Source organism: Carassius gibelio, chromosome B19 (assembly GCF_023724105.1).
Source record: "Carassius gibelio isolate Cgi1373 ecotype wild population from Czech Republic chromosome B19, carGib1.2-hapl.c, whole genome shotgun sequence".
In the NCBI taxonomy this organism is placed as follows: Eukaryota; Metazoa; Chordata; class Actinopteri; order Cypriniformes; family Cyprinidae; genus Carassius; species Carassius gibelio.
Window position 1 is genome coordinate 10222178 of NC_068414.1, and position 12359 is coordinate 10234536.

Genomic DNA, 12359 nt, shown 5'->3' on the forward strand with positions numbered 1-12359 from the left:
GAAGAACAGCGTACTTTGATTAAAAAGTTGATTAGAGAGGGGAAAACCTATAAAGAGGTGCAAAAAATGATAGGCTGTTCAGCTAAAATGATCTCCAATGCCTTAAAATGGAGAGCAAAACCAGAGAGACGTGGAAGAAAACTGAAGACAACCATCAAAATGGATAGAAGAATAACCAGAATGGCAAAGGCTCAGCCAATGATCACCTCCAGGATGATCAAAGACAGTCTGGAGTTACCTGTAAGTACTGTGACAGTTAGAAGACGTCTGTGTGAAGCTAATCTATTTTCAAGAATCCCCCGCAAAGTCCCTCTGTTAAAAAAAAGGCATGTGCAGAAGAGGTTACAATTTGCCAAAGAACACATCAACTGGCCTAAAGAGAAATGGAGGAACATTTTGTGGACTGATGAGAGTAAAATTGTTCTTTTTGGGTCCAAGGGACACAGGCAGTTTGTGAGACGACCCCCAAACTCTGAATTCAAGCCACAGTACACAGTGAAGACAGTGAAGCATGGAGGTGCAAGCATCATGATATGGGCATGTTTCTCCTACTATGGTGTTGGGCCTATTTATCGCATACCAGGGATCATGGATCAGTTTGCATATGTTAAAATACTTGAAGAGGTCATGTTGCCCTATGCTGAAGAGGACATGCACTTGAAATGGTTGTTTCAACAAGACAATGACCCAAAACACACTAGTAAACGGGCAAAGTCTTGGTTCCAAACCAACAAAATTAATGTTATGGAGTGGCCAGCCCAATCTCCAGACCTTAATCCAATTGAGAACTTGTGGGGTGATATCAAAAATACTGTTTCTGAAGCAAAACCAAGAAATGTGAATGAATTGTGGAATGTTGTTAAAGAATCATGGAGTGGAATAACAGCTGAGAGGTGCCACAAGTTGGTTGACTCCATGCCACACAGATGCCAAGCAGTTTTAAAAAAAACTGTGGTCATACAACTAAATATTAGTTTAGTGATTCACAGGATTGCTAAATCCCAGAAAAAAAAAAAATGTTTGTACAAAATAGTTTTGAGTTTGTACAGTCAAAGGTAGACACTGCTATTTTTTTGAACACACCCCTTTCAACTAATTGCCCAATTGCACAGCCTTAAGAGCGTGCATATCATGAATGCTGGGTCTTGTTTGTTTTCTGACAATCTACTGAACCTACTGGTAACTTGTTTGCCACGTAGCAATAAAAAATATACTAAAAACCTTGATTATTCTGGTTAGTCACATTGTACTGCTATTATTTTGAACAATACTGTACATTCATGCAATATATCAATTATGTTATGAGAGATTATCGTTATGTTTATTTCTAAACCAATTCTAACTTCTGTAATTGTTGCCACTATCAATTAAGAAGATGCATAATAGCAATTCAGTTTTGGTGCGGAGTGCCAAAAGTTTTCAGCTTTATCGTTCGCTATAAAACCTCTATTGTATAGATACATTAAGCATCTTAAAGGGATAGTTCACCCAAAAACGCAAATTAATGATGTTGTTCCAAACCTATGAACTCACAAGAAGATAAATTAAGATTTTAGGCTCTAGTTGCAGAACAAAAGGATTATTTATTTTATTTATTTATTTATTTTTTGTGGGTGAACTATTTCTTTAATGCTTGGAAATGTGTTTATTTGAATTGAAAGACTGTATTGCAAAACTGAATAGACTGGCTGCAGATACAGAGGTAAGTTAATTGGTTGTTTTAAGGCTGAGACCCATTTCTTACAGATCATTTTATAATACTGAACATAAAAATGTCATATTGGTATAGGACATTGTTTTTAAGATGAAATTAACAGAAATGGTAATAACAATTGAATCAGAAACCAAATCCATATAAGCTGCATTAGGTGTCAAACGAGCGAACTACAAGTCCCACTATCCCCAGCGAGATGTGTTAATGTTTACCCAGTATTCCGCGCGACTGGGCAAGATGGCGGCGAATGCAAGCACAGACACAGCTGTCTTCGACTGCCCGTCATGGTGAGATGAGAAATTAAGTGCATCATTATCGCAGTTCAAATAAAAGCCCTGCATGCGCGTGCATGGATCAAATCAGTGCGGCTCAGTCCTGTCTGAAGCGTGGACAGTAACTCAACACACACAGCAGATAGTCCACTCTGCATGCCTGCATTAATAACCTGACTTTATTATTATTCCCCTAGATACATTTTGGCATGTGATAAAGCGATGCTTTATCGATTCCTGTGTTTAGTGTTGAATGGAGTTATAGGTTTCATAAAACATGCAGACTAATCTGCTTTTAATCCTCTTAAATATTATAATTTATTAGCATCTATATGCATTTCTAGTCAATATTTTAAATAAGTGTACATATCTGTGCATGGAGTATATAGGAAATTGCACTGCAAATATGAAATGTTTAGGAGACTGAAGGGAGACTGAATGAATTTTGTCACATATCTTATTAATTTAATTAAATTTAATCTCAGGGCAGGAAAACCTCCACCTGGACTCCATCTGGACGTGGTTAAAGGAGACAAATTAATAGAGGTAAGACAGTGTTAAATGAGTATGATGATGATTCGTGAACTTTGACCTGGTGGACCTGCTTCACCTTTATACACTACATTATAGATAGATAGATAGATAGATAGATAGATAGATAGATAGATAGATAGATCGATATAGTATTCTGGGACTATAAGAGTTGGAAAATAAAGGAGGTTCCATCAAGAACAGGAAAATATTAATATTTAATAACTAATTGTGTTATTTCCAAGACCTGTAATAGTTCTAGAAAGAAATGCATTAATAATATTTTTGTAAGAATTAAATTTGAGTGATATCTTGAAACATTTATGATCAGCTCTACAATATTCCATCACCAAAAAAATAAAATAAAATAAATAAATAAAATAATTTAAAAAAATAAAAATATTGGAAGGGTCACGATAATTAATTTGTTTAAAATGTGTGGAAAATGGGTTAAACGCCTTCTTAAAGGGAATGTTTTTTTCTTTTCTGCTGTGAACCATAAAAGAAAATATTTAGGAAAAAAAATATATATATTTATATATATATATATATATATATATATATATATATATATATATATATATATATATATATATATATATAAAAAAAAAAAAAACTGTTGTCTGCCAGCATTTTTCAATACATCAATACATGTATGTGTGTGTGTGTGTATTTATGTATTTATTAGTGTTCTACAGAATAAAGTTAGTCAGTTGGCTTTGTAATGACTTGAGGGTGAATAAATGATGATACGAATTTTTTCTTTGAGTTTGGCTGTAGGATCAGTTTTAAACCTCTCTTAATGATTGCTGATGATCAGTAGATATGGATCAGTATGATGTGTGTCAGTCAGTGAGCCTGGCGCTGTCTGCTGCAGAAGCTGATCATCGATGAGAAGAAGTTCTATCTGTTTGGGAGGAACCCTGACCTCTGTGACTTCACCATAGACCACCAGTCGTGCTCGCGGGTGCACGCGGCGCTGGTCTACCACAGACACCTGAAGAGAGTGTTCCTCATGGACCTCAGCAGCAGTGAGTGCAGAGCTCCAACACAGACCGGTCTGTACACAAGCGTTCCCATCTCATCTCGTTTGTCCTTGTCTAGCCCACGGCACATTTCTGGGCAGAATCCGCCTGGAGCCGCACAAACCTCAGCAGGTGCCGATCGACTCCACCATGTCGTTCGGAGCGTCCACACGCGTCTACACGCTGAGAGAGAAACCACAGACGCAGAGCAGCTCCAGCGCCGGAGACAGTAAAGGGCTGGAGGACGAGGAACTGAAGGGGCTGCTGGGACTGCCGGAGGAGGAGACCGAGCTCGAGGTGTGCGCATGTCCATTTAATCCCTCTATATGAAATATAGCTGGCTCAAGAGTTTCATATGCGTAGTGTCTGGTTTCTTCCAGAACCTGACAGAGTTCAACACGGCTCATAACAAACGCATTTCTACGCTCACCATTGAAGAAGGAAACCTGGAGATCCAGAGACCCAAGAGGAAGAGGAGGAGCTCGCGAGTTTCCTTCAGTGAAGAAGAGGAGATCATAAACCCAGGTGCTCACACGATCTATATATACAGTGTATATATATATATATATCCTGAAAAATCAAATACATCACAGGTTCCATCAAAAAATATGGAGCTGTTGTCAACATTGATAATAATCAGAGATGTTTCTCGAGCAGTAAATCAGTATATTAGAAGGATATCTCTGAAGGATCATGTGACACTGAAGACTGGAGGAATGATGCTGAAAATCCAGCTTTGATCGATGAAATAAATTATATTTGAACACATATTCACATGGGAAACAGTTAATATAAGAATCAATAATATTGTACTGTTTTTACAGTATTTTTAATCATGTAAATGAGGCTGTGGTGAGCATGTGAGACATTAATAACGTCTTCCTAAGTGTTAATCCTCCGCTGTCGCTGTTTTCTGTTTGTCTGGAACGGCTCGGTCTTCACACGCTCTCTTCTCTCGTTCTTTCTTTGTGTTTGGACTCACAGAGGACGTGGACCCGTCTGTGGGACGCTTCAGGAACATGGTGCAGACGGCTGTGGTTCCTCTTAAGGTGCGATCATCGGCCTGCTCTCGTCTGCTGGTTGTTTGAGCGTGTCGGCATTGATTTGAGAACAGCCCTTCGTTCTCTCAATGCACTTTCAGTTGTTTGTTGTGTGGCTTGCGAACAGGAAATTGTATGATGTGGGAGTAATGGCTTCTGAAAGGCTTCCTCGGCGTCTGAATGTAAAGGAACTTAGATGTACTCCTACAGTCAAACCAAAAATTATTCAGACAGCAGATATTCATTTTTTCTTTTCACTAGTGGATGCAGGACACTATAGTTCATTGATCTAAGTGAGGACAGAAAAATAAAGTAAACACTTTGACCTCACCATGTTTCTTCTTTAATTGCTAATGCGACCTGTAATCACAGACCGAACAAAATGAATAATTGCATGGTAATTGATTGACCTAAATTGATATAATCTAATTGTGTTCTTACATTTAACAGCTGAATCATTTTTGGTTGATTGTAATACATCACATACCTTTCTATCAAAGTTTTCTGACATTATCAAGATGAATGGTGACTCTGGAGCACAAAAGCAGTCTTGAGTCTCTGGGGTATATTTGTAGCAATAGCCAAAAAACATTGAATGGGTCAAAATGATCGATTTTTCTTTATGCCAAAAATCTGTAGGATCTTAAGTATAGATCATGTTCCATGAAGATATTTTGAAAATCTCCTACCGTAAATATATAAAAACTTATTTTTTTGTTAAGTAATATGCATTGTTAAGAATGTGTTTAGAGTTGTAAAATGCATTTAGTTTTTGAAACTTCTGCACCACAGAAGAAGAAGCTGGAAGGGCGCAGTACTCTGGGATTGGAGGAGAGCGTGGCGCGGCGGTTACAGAGCTTCCCGCTGAGCGCTGGGCTGTACGGAGACCTGCCCCCCACCAGCCACGAGGCCACAGGACAGAGCGGCTCGTCTGCCATCACGGGTGGGACGCCGCTGACCTTCCCCAACCCGGCCCCAGAGGTGGACGTCTCGCCCACGACGGCGCAGCCGCCCGCTGTGCTGAACCCCACTCCTGCTCCCGGACCCTACTCGACCGAGACGCTCAACGAGCCGCGCAAGAAGAAGTACGCCAAGGAGGCATGGCCTGGCAAAAAGCCCACCCCCTCCCTCCTGATTTGACACGGGACAGACACACTGTGACAGATCTGAAGATTACATCTTGGAGTTTGTTTGAAGTTATTGGTTCCAAACTTCCTGTTTGCAACATTACTGATACATACTTTAAATTAGTGCGGGCAAACGATTAATCACATCCAAAATGAACGTTTTTGTTTACATAATATGTGTGGGTACTGTGTGTGTGTGTGTGTGTATATATTTATAAACACATGCATGTATATATTTCAGAATTTTTTTTTGCTTATATATTAAATTATATGTATATATAATATACATTACATGACTGTACAGTGCCGTGAAAAGGTTTTTGCCCCCTTCCTGTTTTTTATTTTTTATTTTCTTGCATATTTGTCACACTTAAAAGATTCAGATCATCAAACTAATTTTAATATTACAAAAAAAATAATTTTAAAATAATTTATTTAAAAAAAAAAAAATATATATATATATATATATATATATATTTTTTAAAGTGGTCCAAACCTTCCTGGCCCAATGTGAAAAAGTAATTACCCCTAAACCTAATAACTGGTTGTGCCGCCCATTGCAGCAACAACTGCAATCAAGCGTTTGTGATAACTGCCAATGAGTCCCTCACATCGCTGGGGGGGAATGTAGGCCCACTCTTCTTTGCAGAATTGTTTTAATGAGCCACACTGGAGGGTTTCCAGCATGAACGGACTGTTTAAGGTCTGGACTTTGACTTGGCCACTCCAAAACTCATCTTGTTTTTCTGAGCCATTCAGAGGTGGACCTGCTGGTGTGTTTGGGATCATTGTCCTGCTGCAGAACACAAGTGAGCTTGAGCTTGAGTTCACAAACTGATGGCTCAAATAGAGCGCAGATTTCATGGTTTCATCAATAATGGCATGTCGTCCATGTCCCCTGACCATCACACCTCCTCTATGTTTGACTGTTGCTTTTACGCTCTTTGAGTGAAATGCTGTGTTGGTTTTATGCCAGATGTGACAGGACACACCTGCCAAAAAGTTCAACTTTTGTCGCATCAGTCCAGAGAATATTTGCCCAATATTTGTTTCTAAAATAATGTGGTAAATCATAGTTTCACTTTCATGATTTAACAATTAATTTTTCACGTAGGACCAGGCAGGTTTGGACAGCTTTTTTCTCTTAATAAATGAAATCATTGAGTATATAAACATGTAAATACTTTCAAAATATATGCTGTGTGTGTGTGTGTATTTATATATACATGATGCGCACAGTACACACACACATGCGATTAATAGTTTGACAGCACTACTTCAGATTCATAACGCTGTCTGTTACGGTTTGAGGCTTTGTCACATGGGTTACGTATCTGAGCTGAAGCTGACACTATAACTGTGGGGCGAGTGGATATCACAAAGAAATATTGGGTTTATTTTGCCCTAAAATCGTAAAAAATGCCCTGAGAGTTAATGCATTAGCTAATATTAACTTACAATGAGCTATATATTTGTTACAATATTTATAAATCTTTGCAACGTTTAGTGAATAATAATACTGTTCATTGTTAGTTTATCAAATCAGGTCAGGTATAAATCACATTAACAGACAACTCTTATTTCAGCAATGTTTTCGCAAATTGTGAACTTAACTCTAGAAAAGGTGTTTTTCATTGTTATTTCAATCGCTCTCAGTCAGGATAAACACCGAAGCGTGTTGTTTTCAGCAGTGAATGGTGTGCAGTTTAACATTAACATGCATTTAATACATAGATTTGGCTTTGTTTGAAAGCCTGAGAGCATCTTTGCTGGTCAAAATGGCCACACAATTGTCAACTGTACTTTTAATGTAAGTTTGTTTTTAAAAAGACGTTTTCGTTTTACGTATTTTAAGTACAAACCAAACCAAATGTGACAGGAAATGAATCTGTAAGTCGGAGCAGGGTGTTTAATCTGTCTCTGTTTTCATGAAGCAGGTTGTGTAAAGGACATTATGAACGGTTGGAGAATACTGTGGCTGTGTGTATGTCGGTTTATTGAGGGAAATGCAAACACTGATGAAAAGAGGACAGTGATTTGTGTCATCTGTCGTCTTGTAATGTGAACTGGTGTGTTAATGTTTTTATATGTATATTTTTTTTATATCTGAATGTGATGGATGGCGGAAAGACTAAACATGAAAGGAATTAGTATTGGATTTTTTTTTTGTCTAATAAACAATATTCCTTGCCCTTAACATGAAAGATGTTTTGTTGTTGTTGTTGTTGTGTTTAAGAAAATATTAGTGCTTCTGCGTGCACCTTCACCATCATGAATGCATATGGATTTGTGGGTGGTTGAAAAGTCAAACATGTCTGTGATGTTCTGGTTGATAATGGTCCCTGAAAAATAAATAAAAAATAATAATACATATTTAAATAAAACTGCAGGCCAGGCTGATAGACTAGCTAAGACCAGCCAACCAGAATATTGTTAGGATTTAAAAAAAATAAATAAATAAATAAATATTTATTTATTTACCTTGTTGAAAATCATAAAGCTGATCACTTACAAAACTTGATGGCAGTTTAACAAGCACAATTTAGGGTATCGAACTTTTTTCACAGTTTTTGAATGACTTTGACGCTCTTCACGATAACATTTATGAGAGATGAACAGTTAAAAACAACAACAACAACCAAAAACATGAAATCCTTCAACACAGAGAGCGTAAAACGTGAGGTTTGTCCACTAGAGAGCAGTGTGTGACAGAGCTGTCTTCATGGTCTTCACACACACACACACACACCCCTGATGCATGCTATGAGCATATGCCAAGATGTGAGAAAGAACTGCATATGGAAAGATCTTTTATAGGTTTTGACCAGATGAATACATCCATTAAAATATAACTTCAGTATAATAAAAAAAGAAAAAAGTAAAGTGTTTCAATGCTAAAACACATCTAGTCCGTCTAATTAGGAGGATCTCGTGGTTGTTCAGTCTCAGTGTGGCTGTGGGTCTCGTCTGGCCTGTCATTGTTTCATCGAGTGTCTGTGTGTCCCAGCAGGGGTCTCGCGCGCTCCTCTATGACGCCACTGTCTCACTGGCGCGCGGATAATGGCACCTCATTAATCAAATGTGCATGAGTGCGCTCAGGTTGCCATGGCAATAATTATCAGAGCTGCCTAATTAACTTTCTCAATTGCTTAATGATATACGACCCTATGAACTCCCCTCTGTTTCTTCCCTCTCTATAATTCAGGCTAGGGTTTTTTTTTCTCTTCATTTTTTTTTTTTTCATTTCATGAGAATAAAACAGGAACGGATTGATGTTAAAGTTGAGTCCACTTTCAGCTCTGACAGGTGGAGGAAATACAGCTAAAAAGATTAAATGTGGGCTATATACAGCTGTACTGTGAATTATATATAATACACACATACACACAACACATGTATATTATGTAAACAAAAACTTTGATTTTGGACACAATGAATCGTTTGACTGCACTAATTTAAAAGTGTCACTAGGATCACATAAAAAGCTTGTTTTACTTCAAATTCATCATTTTGGGGTTGGATCTTGTTTAACATATTTGTTAATCTGGCTACAGCCTACATATAGACCTAAACTATAACCCCTTGAGATTTTAGTTACAATTCAGTAATTTAGCAACACACTGGTATGTTTATGATCCATAGGCTAATGGTCACATGACGTGCAGGTACACTGAGAGACCTACCTATTTAACTATTCTGTATTATTTAATTTTTAAAGTTAAGTTTTTAATTTTACATTTTGCACTTTTGAATGAATTATAAGCTTTTCATCAATTCGTAAACCCCCTGCACTTCCATCGTGAACTTAGAAACCTTGCAAAAGAAAGAGGGGGGAAAATAATGTATTTGTGGGTCTGTAAAAAGTTAAAATATTTTATAAATATGTTTAATACAATCTATTTTAAAACAAACAAACAAACAAATAAATAAAAGTGATTTAAATCAATTAAAATAAAAAAAATAAAAATCTAGTGTTGAAATTATTCAGCCAAGTGATGATATCTCAGATCATTATTTAGTTCTGTGCAAACTTCATATAGCCAAAATTGTAAATTCTACTTCTTGTTACAAGTATGGAAGAACCATCACTTCTACCACAAAAGACTGCTTTGTAAGTTATCTTCCTGATGTATCCGAATTCCTTAGTATCCAAAACCTCAGAACAAATTGATGATGTAACAGAAACTATGGACTCTCTCTTTTCTAGCACTTTAAATTCAGTTGCTCCTTTACGCTTAAGGGAAGGTTAAGGAAAACAGTTTGACACCATGCATGATATAATGGGAATACTCACAGCAGCCCGAAAAATGGAGCTCAGCTGGAGGAAAACACAACTAGAGGTATTTCGTATTGCTTGGCGGGAAAGTAACCTATCCTACAGAAAAGCATTAAAAAATGCTAGATCCGATTACTTTTCTTCTCTTTAAGAAGAAAACAAACATAACCCCAGATATTTATTCAATACAGTGGCTAAATTAACAAAAAATAAAGCCTCAACAAGTGTTGACATTTCCCAACATTACAGCAGGTATGACTTTATGAACTACTTTACTTCTAAAATCGATAATAGAGATAAAATTGCAACGATTCAGCCGTCAGCCGTCAGCTACAGTATCGCATCAGACACCTAGAAAGGACCTCTACTCACCTAGAAAGGACCTCTACTGCCCTGAAAGACAGCGGAGACCAGGACAACTAGAGCCACAGATACAGATCCCCTGTAAAGACCTTGTCTCAGAGGAGCACCAGGACAAGACCACAGGAAACAGATGATTCTTCTGCACAATCTGACTTTGCTGCAGCCTGGAATTGAACTCCTGGTTTTCGTCTGGTCAGAGGAGAACTGGCCCCCCAACTGAGCCTGGTTTCTCCCAAGGTTTTTTTCTCCATTCTGTCACCGATGGAGTTTCGGTTCCTTGCCGCTGTCGCCTCTGGCTTGCTTAGTTGGGGTCACTTCATCTACAGCGATATCGTTGACTTGATTGCAAATAAATGCACAGACACTTTTTAAACTGAACAGAGATGACATAACGGAACTGCCTTTAACTTTCATTTTGCATTATTGAGACACTGTTTTCCAAATGAATGTTGTTCAGTGCTTTGACGCAATGTATTTTGTTTAAAGCACTATATAAATAAAGGTGATTGATTGACTATAAGACCCCCTGAGGAACAGTTCCACTCATTCTCTACTATAGGAGAGGAAGAATTATATAAACTTGTTAAATCATCTAAACCAACAACATGTATGTTAGAACCTATACCATCTAAGCTCCTAAAACAGGTTCTTCCAGAAGTCATAGGTCCTCTTCTGACTATTATTAATTCCTCATTGTCATTAGGATATGTCCCCAAAACCTTCAAACTGGCTGTTATTACGCCTCTAATCAAAAAAACACAACCTGACCCCAAATAACTATTATTTGTCAGTGTTTGAAAATAAAAATTGTTGTTCAAAAAAAAAAATAATAATAAAAAAAAAAAGTTACCATTTCTGGGTCCAAATGCTCTATCAAATGCCAAAAACAAACAACAAACTGTGCTAATATACACACACAGTGTGCTACAAAATCATGATCTCCATATCAAAATCTCAGATAGGCAGAGAGTCATTCATCTTTTATTAATTGTTAAAATATTGGTGTCCAGGAGTACTGAAGTGTTTAGTTTAGATGTGTTGTATGAATAAACAGTACTATGTTGTCTAATTTTCTCAGTTGAAGCAAGCAGAGGCTCAGACCTGGAAACTGTATTCTTTGTGTCACAACATAACTATGATTAACTAAGATCAGTGAACTGTAAAATAATTTGTGATTCTGACAATAAGTTAAAATACTATTGTAACAAATACCAGTTTGCAATAACAGTATAACCTTTGTTTTTTGTAAAGCTGAAGTAACTGGAATAGCTGAAATGAAAACAACCTTATTTCATTTTACAAGCTGGTGATATCTTATGAAAGAAGGTCTAAAATTATATTCGGTTTCATATGAATTAGCAAACTAACACACATTGCATGCGATTGTATTGTGTTAAAAATGTCTCCTCTTTCATTAAAAATAGAGTAATAGTGGGTAGAAAACAGATATGCTGTCAACTTAATACAATGTAAACACTTCCAAATAATATTTTAATGACTGCACTGGGAATCACTATAGTAACAATATAATTAGTTATATTTGTAATAATGCTATCTTTAGAAAATATCTCACCTTGTATTTCTCACTGTAAAAGTCACGTCAACATATGTGTTTTTTTTTTTTCATTACTTTAATCAAATTAATTTAAGCAGGTAATTTTTTGTGAGTTTAAAAAAATAACTAAATCTAGGTTACACTTACATTTTAAGGTGTCCTTGTTACAGTGTAATTATACATTTAAGTACTGAGTAATATTAATTAACTACATGTACTTACCATTTAGAGTTAGGGTTTGTCTTACTTGCATGTATTTATGAGTAATCAGTTGTCATTATAATGTAAGTACATGTTACACATGTAACAAGGACACCTTGAAAAAAGTGTTATAACTAATTATCACTTTAATATAATTTATTTAAAATAATTCGATCATACACTCCAAAATTCAAGGCAGCAATCTAAACCTAAGCTGAAGTAGGTGGAAAGTTTTACAGTGTATTAATGAGACAT

At 36.7% G+C, this 12359-nt stretch overlaps 2 protein-coding genes across 4 annotated transcripts in view; one reads left to right on the forward strand and one right to left on the reverse strand.

The window, feature by feature from the left end:
- LOC127979288 (uncharacterized) overlaps nucleotides 1-12359 on the reverse strand; it is a 366522-nt gene that overhangs the window by 55398 nt on the left and 298765 nt on the right. The window lies entirely within an intron of this gene.
- On the forward strand, nucleotides 1918-7894 carry ppp1r8a (protein phosphatase 1, regulatory subunit 8a). Of its 3 annotated transcripts, none has more exons than XM_052584649.1 (7): nucleotides 1918-2001; nucleotides 2472-2532; nucleotides 3395-3548; nucleotides 3622-3839; nucleotides 3923-4067; nucleotides 4527-4591; nucleotides 5375-7894. In XM_052584649.1, exons 1-7 carry the CDS (start codon nucleotides 1919-1921, stop codon nucleotides 5720-5722), a joined length of 1074 nt encoding a protein of 357 aa, XP_052440609.1. In that variant the 5' UTR covers nucleotide 1918; the 3' UTR covers nucleotides 5723-7894. The 3 variants fall into 3 exon arrangements, with proteins under 3 accessions (XP_052440609.1, XP_052440610.1, XP_052440611.1); XM_052584650.1 differs by having other exon boundaries at nucleotides 1923-2001; nucleotides 3367-3548; XM_052584651.1 differs by having other exon boundaries at nucleotides 1928-2001; nucleotides 3371-3548.

Bases quoted from the DNA above. Each gene is read 5' to 3' on its own strand.
- ppp1r8a (XM_052584649.1), top strand. From the start codon at position 1,919: ATGTTTACCCAGTATTCCGCGCGACTGGGCAAGATGGCGGCGAATGCA. The intron at 3,549-3,621 runs GTGAGTGCAGAG...GTCCTTGTCTAG, and splicing joins CCTCATGGACCTCAGCAGCA to CCCACGGCACATTTCTGGGC. The intron at 4,068-4,526 runs GTGCTCACACGA...TTGGACTCACAG, and splicing joins AGAGGAGATCATAAACCCAG to AGGACGTGGACCCGTCTGTG.